The sequence below is a fragment of the Mus caroli genome, unplaced genomic scaffold (assembly GCF_978045245.1).
Source record: "Mus caroli unplaced genomic scaffold, Mus_caroli_1 scaffold_13, whole genome shotgun sequence".
Taxonomy (NCBI): domain Eukaryota; kingdom Metazoa; phylum Chordata; class Mammalia; order Rodentia; family Muridae; genus Mus; species Mus caroli.
In genome coordinates this window covers 21,994,933-22,003,498 of record NW_028227268.1, presented here as the reverse complement: position 1 = coordinate 22,003,498, position 8,566 = coordinate 21,994,933, and the positions used below count along the sequence as shown (strand labels likewise).

The 8,566-nt window shown below is 48.8% G+C and overlaps 1 protein-coding gene across 1 annotated transcript; it reads right to left on the bottom strand.

The window, feature by feature from the left end:
• Window positions 1–435: 435 nt before the first annotated feature.
• Window positions 436–6,466, bottom strand: Krt9 (keratin 9). The gene is made up of 9 exons (XM_021178038.2): window positions 6,178–6,466; window positions 5,855–6,141; window positions 4,678–4,760; window positions 4,396–4,552; window positions 3,963–4,124; window positions 3,156–3,281; window positions 2,826–3,049; window positions 1,744–2,477; window positions 436–455 (listed from the first exon to the last, which is right to left on the bottom strand). The coding sequence occupies exons 1-9, from the start codon at window positions 6,464–6,466 to the stop codon at window positions 436–438; spliced, it is 2,082 nt and encodes a 693-aa protein (XP_021033697.2).
• Window positions 6,467–8,566: the final 2,100 nt, after the last annotated feature.

Below are 8,566 nucleotides of genomic sequence, written 5' to 3'. Positions count from 1 at the left end.
TAATTCATCTCTGGAGATAAGCTCACAGACACGCCCAGACGAACATTACCATCTCCCAAGAGAGTTGCAACTCAGTCAAGTTCACAACCAACATGAAGCATCACGCTACTTCATCTCACGGTACAAACACCTCAGAATCCAAGTTTAATTTGCAATAGGAAAGCTTTACTAGGAAGTCAGGACAAGGAAGGGAGTGGGGCCACCCCCAGGACACAAAGAAGAATCACATTCTCCCCAGCCCTGAAGCCTCCCCAGCAAGGAACAGAGCCAAGAGATGTCCAGAGGCACAGTGCCAACTCCATCCAGTTCCAAACGGCTACCCCAGCTTGTGGCCAGCTTGTCTTGATGTCAGGATGCAGTAAGGATGCTTCATGTAGCTTCTGCCCTCCCGGGACAGTCTCAGCTGGGGTCCGGTGGAGAAAGTGAATCAGGGTTCTAGTATCGCATCTTGTGCTCTGTGGCAGGGCAGAAAGGAGAGAACAGTAAGAAAAGAGACTCTGGGCAGTGACTTGAAGAAGAAACTGGGGACAAGAAACCTGGACCTCATAGAGCTGGAGGAACCTGAGATCAGAGCACTGTAATCACGAAGCCTCTGGCCCCACCCAGTTCACCCATCTCTCCTGTAACAACCGTGAGTTTGGAGAGAGCCCGTGGACCAGACCCTTCACCACCCCACAGCATTGTCAGTAAATTCTTTGGCTACCCAGACAAAGATAGCACCAACCTCATTCCTAGATTCACACCAGATGCCCTACAGAGCAACTGGACATTCAAAATACATAAGATACCTTGTAAGTGAACAGTTTCCTGATTCTAAAAGGATTCCCTAAGCTGCCCATTGCAGCGCTGTTATCCTGCCACTTACTATAACTTCATATTGAATTTTTTTAAAAAATGAAACCATAGCTTAGAGGTCAGTGGCTTTATTTATTTATTTACATGGGTATTTTCTGCCTCTGTGTATATAGGTGCACTGGATATATGTGTCTGGTGCTCTTAGACATCAGAAAAGGGCATGGGATCCCCTGGAACTGGAGTTATGGATGGTTGCAAATCACAATGGGCACTGAGAACTGAACCCAGGTCCTCTACAAAAGCAACAAGTGCCCTTAACAGCTGAGCATCTCTCCAACCCAGATACTTAATTTTTACCACATTAAGTTCAATTTGTAAATAAAGATTATTTCATGGTGTAGAGACCACCTCCCTTGCATGAGTCCTTCTCAGAGGCAGGTGACGGCACCCGAGACACATCCTCCTTTCCACAGTTGTACTGTGCACCGGTTGCACTAACTAACCACTGACTAAGACCCCTGTGTCTCTTTTCCCTGTGTTGTTACTGATCTGAGCCTCCCATCCTAATGAAGGCTGAAGGCACTGGCCATGGCGCCCCACAGGGCTGAGCCCGTCATTTGGAAACTACATGATCATGAGGAAACAATTTACTCCTTCTGAACTTGGTTTTCCATAAGTAAAACCTACCTATGGGCTACAATAGAAATGTACATGACAGTTCGGTTTTTCAGTCCATCTCCTCTAATCACTGAGACTCAGATCATGTGCAGATCTAATTTCATCTAACGGTCAATTTGGAACCATGTGTGGATCTATACGTATGACTCTAAAGACTCTCCTAGAAATCCATTCCATTCAGAACACGCAGTCCTGCCAAGATATCCAAAGATACACAGAAAAGGAGAGTTGCCTCGCATTCACGAGGCTGAGGATTCAGTAATTCCTTACCTTGTGAATCATCATCGCAGTCGGCAGACTTTGAGGAGGACTGGGATTGAGATGGCCTTCTATTTCCTCCACCATAGCTACCCCCGCTTCCTCCTCCATAGCTGCCTCCACTTCCTCCCCCAGAACTGCTTCCTCCTCCATAGCTACCTCCACTTTTTCCACCATGGCTGCCCCCACTTCCTCCTCCATAGCTGCCACCACTTCCTCCTCCATGGCTACCCCCACTTTTTCCACCATGGCTGCCCCCACTTCCTCCTCCATAGCTGCCTCCACTTCCTCCCCCAGAGCTGCTTCCTCCTCCATAACTACCTCCACTTTTTCCACCATGGCTGCCCCCACTTCCTCCACCATAGCTGCCCCCACTTCCTCCTCCATGGCTGCCCCCACTTCCTCCACCATAGCTGCCCCCACTTCCTCCTCCATGGCTGCCTCCACTTTTTCCACCATGGCTGCCCCCACTTCCTCCTCCATAGCTCCCTCCACTTCCTCCTCCATAGCTGCCACCACTTCCTCCTCCATAGCTGCCACCACTTCCTCCTCCATAGCTGCCACCACTTCCTCCTCCATAGCTGCCACCACTTCCTCCTCCATAGCTGCCACCACTTCCTCCTCCATAGCTGCCACCACTTCCTCCTCCATAGCTGCCACCACTTCCTCCTCCATAGCTGCCACCACTTCCTCTTTGTCTTCCTTTGCCACTTCCAAAGCCAATTTGTCCAGCTCCAGAAGATTCACTGAGGATAAAGGGAAACACACAGATATATATACAAAGATGAACCTGGACAGAATTAAGACTTAAGTGTGAACTGAGGCATCCCATCTGGGAGGGAAGGGTGCCTTCCTCTCCCTGGAGCAGAAGGTATCCCCTTTCAGTGTTACCATTCTCCTTTCCAAAGCTCAAAAGCCTCAAGAGCCCCCCCCCCCAAAAAAAAAACACCCATAGGGATGAAATCCTCAGTCCATCAGACCCTTGCATACTTTTCTAGATGCTTCTATTCAAGAAGGCTAGAATTGGTAACAGAAGCCTACAGGGACTCCTCTGAGATCTACACTGTAGAATCTACAGACTCCTGAGAACCTACAAGTCTTGCTGGCCGCCTTCAAGGAGCTCCCGGTAAGTCTCAATTTCTTTCTCCAGCCGTGTCTTGATGCTGAGCAGAATGCTGTATTCCTGACTCTGGCATTCAGTTTCTGCCCGGATCTCAGCAAGCTGGGCCTCCAACTGGCTGATCTGTTCCTGGATCTGCTGCAGCTGGCCACAGTAGCGGTTCTTTGTGTCTTCCAAAGCCTTCTCCAGGGCTGATTTCTAAGAAGCGAAAGGAAACTTTAGGAGGGATGTTCCATTCCTTGTCCCTCCTAAAGGTTGTTTCTGTGCCCTGCCCTGGTAATGAATCTGGAGCAGGACAACCCACCGTGGTAAGCTGAGTCTGCAGCTCCACATTCAGTTCTTGGACAGTGTGCTGGAGCTGGGACACTTGCTTCATGTTGCTCTCCATCTCTTGGCCACTATTGGTCATTTGCTGCTCAATCTGGGTCATCTGCAAACCAAAGGCTCAGTTAGGGACAGACACAGCCAAGAACATCTGTGGGAAAGACTGTGCCTCACTCACCAGGCTCTTCACCTTTAAAACCAAGGCTTAGACCAAGCCAAGGATATACTACTGAATTCTGGGTCCCACTGACCAGGTTGACCAGTTCTCCAGACACCATATTCCCTTTCAGTAAGGTTTCAAGGCCCTTCATTCTATGTCCCTAATCCCCTTTCTAGTATTGGTTTCTTATTCACATGCAGAATGGCATGCCTTTATCTATCATTCTCTGTTCCAAGCTTTGGAGACCAGGGAAGAAGGGAACAAGCATGGAACTCAGTGTACCGCAGAAGATACTAGATGTCTCTACTAGAGTCTTACATCACACAGGATTATAGTGAGTTGCCCACTCTCTGGACAACATACACTAATAAACTATGCATGCCTCAAGAGTGGCCATCTTATTTGGCTCACCTCTGAGATCTTAGCTCTTCGCCTAAAACTGGTACCACTCCACAGTTGTGTCTCTGTGGGGAATGAAGAAGAGTACACAGCATCCGTTGGAGGATGAAAGGATAGATAGAGCTATGCTGAGAGATGAAGAGGCAGAAGGATGACGAAGGAGATGAGGAGTGGAAGGATACCTGAAAGGTGGGTTAGAAAACTGAATAGGAAGCCCACTCTGCTCACCTTGGACTCATAGTGTTGTTCAATGTCCTGGCGGTTCTTAGAAATGAGCTGTTCGTATTCCTCACGCATGTCATTGAGGACCTGGGTGAGATCTGTGCTAGGAGCAACATTTATCTCCACATTAACATCTCCATCATTCTGGCCTGTCAGCTGGCTCATCTCCTGCAAGGAGGAAGAGGGCATGAGGTTAGAAGTGGGACCCCTCTTGCCATCTTTCAACCCTTTCCCACCAAGTCCACTCAGAATGCAAAAGAGGAACATCGTTGTGAAATCAAAGCACAGCTGCCATTGCATGCCACCTGTGAGGAGCTGGGAGTGTCCCCTTCAAGAGTGAAGAAGAGGGCTCTCTCAGCCCAGGATCCACAGTGCCCCCTACGATCTCTGCCCTTCTATTCCTCCCTGTACCCAACAAGCCACAATAACAATAGCCTACCTCCTTGTGGTTCTTCTTAAGGGCATTCTTCTCGTCCTCCAAACTGTCAAGCAGTATCTCCAGATCAGATTTCGCCATAACCAGATCATCCAACACCTTCTTCAAGCCATTAATATCACCTTCCACCCCTTGGCGCAGGCTCTGCTCCATCTCAAGCCTGTAGGCAAGTTATGGGTACAGAGTGATCAAGAGGGCACCAAATCCTACTAGGACCTCCAGAGCTCTGAAAATTGGGTGGGAGATGGGATGACAATAAGGAAAAGGAAGGGGGAAAGGACTCACTTAACTCTGAAGTCATCCATAGTCATGCGAGTATTGTCGATGTCCACGAGAGTTTTGTTGTTCCTCACCGTGAGATCCACAATCTGAAAGACAAGTTTGCCTAAACAGGCCATGCTCCCTTGGCATGACCAACCTCAGAGAGAGGAGGAGACCAGATGTAGCCAGCAGAGGTGTTCAGGAAGCAAGAGTTTTCCATCAGCTTGTATGCTGCACGACACCCACACAGCCTTCAGCAGATGTGCCCAGTGTCGTCTTCACTCATTCGACAAATATTTCAACATCTGCTGCAAAGGCGGTGTAGGGTCTAAGACAAATCCCAAGGAGCCCACCATTGACCTCAAAGTCCAAACCATTTCATGAGAATCATGAAAAGGAAAGGTTGCTTTGGCTATCCTGGGAAACCGGGAAAGGCCTTGGAAAGGAGATGACAATTGAACTAGGTCCTAAAGGGTGGCTAAGACTGCATGTGAGTAAATGGGTGGAAGGAATCTGCAGTTGGAGAAACAGCACATTCAGAAATACAAAGGTGTAAAAGCAGGAGGAATGAGTGAGAACAGTAAGGAACCCAACTGTGGACTCCTTTATAGTGGAATCTGAATGTGGGATATCACTGTGACTAGTCAGTGCAACACAGAGGGTAGCCGTCCACTTACGTTAGCGGATAAATAAGAAGATTCCAGGCAGATGGATGGGTGGGTGGGTGGGTGGGTGGATAGATGGGTGGATGGGTATCAACCTCACAACCAGAGAGTCTCTCTATCACTTGATCAACCACCCTGTACATCTGAGTTCTAAATACCTGAGAAGATTAAGTGACCAGCCCAAGAGAAATGGGACAGGAAGAATAAGACTGAACTGAAACCAGGTCAAAAGAAAGCTCCAGTTAGGTCCTAGCCTTGCTGGTATTAATCCAGGCTTCCTCCCTGCTATGGCCAAACTCAGAATGAAATAGCAGAAAGCCAAGCCTCTAAGACCTTAGAAACCAAACGCAAGTTTGCTTCTGATGGAAGTGTAGTTTCTAAAAGATGATTTTCTGATATGTCTTTGCTTGGACTCTAGAATCTCACCTTTCTGTGAGAGAGGTTGAGAAGGGGAGGGAAGCAAGAAGGGAGGGATGGAGGGAAGGAGGAAGAAAGAAAGAGAGTGACAAAGACAGAGATTTGACTCTCATACATACTCTGTCCTTCAGGTCTTCGATGGTGTCATAGTAATGAGTGTTGTCCTTCTGGAAGACTTTGGGCCCCCTCTTTGAATACCAGTCCTGGATCTGCTTCTCCATGGTAGTGTTGCTCTCCTCCAGTTCTAGTACTTTCTCCATGTAAGAGGCCAGACGGGAATTGAGGTTCTGCATGACGATTTTCTCATTGGTGTTCAGAATACTGCCTTCACCACCTCCAGAGCCACCACCAAAGCCACCTCCAGAGCCACCACCAAAGCCACCTCCAGAGCCACCACCAAAGCCACCTCCAGAGCCACCACCAAAGCCACCTCCAAAGCCACCTCCAGAACCTCCACCAAACATACCGCTGTAACTCCCTGTACTAAAACCCCCTCCATACCCTCCACCGTAGCTAGAGCCAAAACTGCCACCACCTCCACCGCCACAAGCCGAAAAGCCACCCCCACCAATGCCACTGGAAGAGCTAAAGCGGCCTCCTCCTCCACCAGCCCTGGAGGAGCGACTGAAAGAAGACCGCATGCTGCCTCCGCTGCCCCCTCTGCCTCCTCCTCCTCCACCACAGCTGCTGCTGCTGCTCCAGAAAGATGAGGAGATCTGTCTGCAACTCATGGTGCTGCCTGCCAGAGGATGTAGCCAGGAAGCGGTCTCAGGGTTGCTGGGTACTGAGCCACCCCCGGAGCTGCCTACTTATACCCCCTGCTGAAGGTGGCACGCCTGGGTGTGTCCTCACTCTGTGCCAGCTTCCCCCCATAGACTCAGAAAAGGTCTAGGATATGGGAGCAGCAGAGAAGCCCCAGGCTCTGCGTCCCTTGGTGACTGCCCGTCAGCAGCCCAGCCTTTCTCCATTGTGTGAGGTAATTTGAAGATATTAGGCTGTCAAGGGCACCATAAATCAGCCCTGCTGCTGAGGGGCTGACCTATATCCTACAGTCTGGTGTCTGGCTGACCTTGACAACAAACCTGAGACTCAGACCTCTCAATACCTAAGACCAAAACTCCCTCACCATTGGTTGTCACTCTCTAAACTCACCCTGCCCTGCCTGTACCTGGTGGTCACTGTGGGCTGAGATAGGAGCCTGGAAGTTACGTGAAGGCTAGGGAAAGTGCAGCCCCTGCCCACAGGGAGCTTCCAGGGTAAACAGAAAGTCAGAACCTGCACTAGTGATGCCCCCATCAGATGGGAAACTCAGTTGTCACGTCCTTTAGGCTGACAGGAGAGACAGGGCTGTGCTCTCAGGACATGCCAGTTTGCTGAGACAGTGCTATATGGCCAAAAGATGGAGGTAGATGCACAGCTATGCATCCTTCGGGGTTCCAGAGCAGCATATAGAAGTCACACGGAAGACTGTGGGAAAAAAACAAGCCTAATAAATACAGATGCCTATAGCAGGAACATAATGGGCCTGTCTGACCCATGCATGCGTGCATGCGTGTGTCTGTTATGTGTATGTTTGTGCATGTGGGTATGTTTGTGAATGTGGGTATGTGTGTGCATGTGTATGTACGTGTGTATGCATATGTCTATGTGCATGTGTGTGTGTATGTTTATGTGTGTGCAGATGCATACATGTGTGTGCCCATGTGTGTGTGTATGTGTGTATAAGCATGTATGTGTGTATGTGTGTTGGTCATATACATGTGTGTACTTCCTTTGTCACTCTTCACAGGGTCTCTCACTAATCTTGGAGCTTACTGATGCTTCAAGACGTGGCCAACAAGCCTCAGGGATCCTCCTGCCTCCGCCTTCCCAGCATTCTGCCTTACAGTGCACTGTGTGGGATTACACCGCTCTGCCCAGCTTTATACATAGGTTCTGGGGATCAAACTGGGGTCCTTGTCCTTCATGGCAAGCATCCTAACCACTGAGCCATCTCCTTAACCTCTTTCCTGATTCTTTTGCAGAGTCCCAAAGTATCACAGAATTGATACTTGTTTGCGTGCCTGTTTTATATTTAGCCCTGGAGGTAGCAAGGTACCATGATGTGACATCCTTGCCCCTGCTAGAGCCCCACACTTATTCTGGTCACCAATGCCAAAAGAGAAAGGTAAGGAGGCTATGGGCTCTGCTGCCAGATCACCTGGGCACAATCAAGAGTCTGTGCTCCCTGGCTGTGTGACTACTTGCTTTCTCATGCTGTGCCTCTGTCCTCTCCTCAACCAAAAAATAGATAAAATAAAATAAAATAAAATAAAGCCAGTTTGCCCATCCCAAGAAAAGAGGCATGAAAGAGGCTCAAGAAAGACAAGAATGTTTCTTATCACTCAACTACTTAAGTCCCCCAACTCCACTGCCCTCCCTTGGCTCTGGGATGTCAGCTTCTAATAGCTCTCCTTGTCCCTCCTATACCCCTTGACCTTGTTTTAAATTTTTAAATCATTAATTAATTAATTGGTGAGTGAGTGCACATGTTCACGATGAGGGTACACCTGCCACAGCACACAAGTAAAGACAGGAGGTGACTTTACAGAGAAGGTGTTCTTCTCTCACATTCACTCCAGTTCTGAGGATCTGAGGACCCAGGTCTCCAGGTTTGTGTAGTGTCTTTATACCCACTGACCTCTTGAGCTATCCCTGAGATGACCCGTCTAATTATGTCTCTGCTCTGACTGCTCTGTTCTCGTGTGTGTGTGTGTGTGTGTATGTGTATATATGGTATATGTGATATATATGCCACATATATGTGGTATATATGTTATATATGATATGTG

What these genes read in the sequence shown, in the direction of transcription:
- Krt9 (XM_021178038.2), bottom strand. Translation starts at nt 6,466, where the DNA reads ATGAGTTGCAGACAGATCTCCTCATCTTTCTGGAGCAGCAGCAGCAGC. An exon ending in GTTTGGTGGAGGTTCTGGAG is followed by an intron (nt 6,142 to 6,177) that starts GTGGCTTTGGAG and finishes GTGGCTCTGGAG; the next exon opens with GTGGCTTTGGTGGTGGCTCT. An exon ending in TTAAGAAGAACCACAAGGAG is followed by an intron (nt 4,125 to 4,395) that starts GTAGGCTATTGT and finishes TCCTCCTTGCAG; the next exon opens with GAGATGAGCCAGCTGACAGG.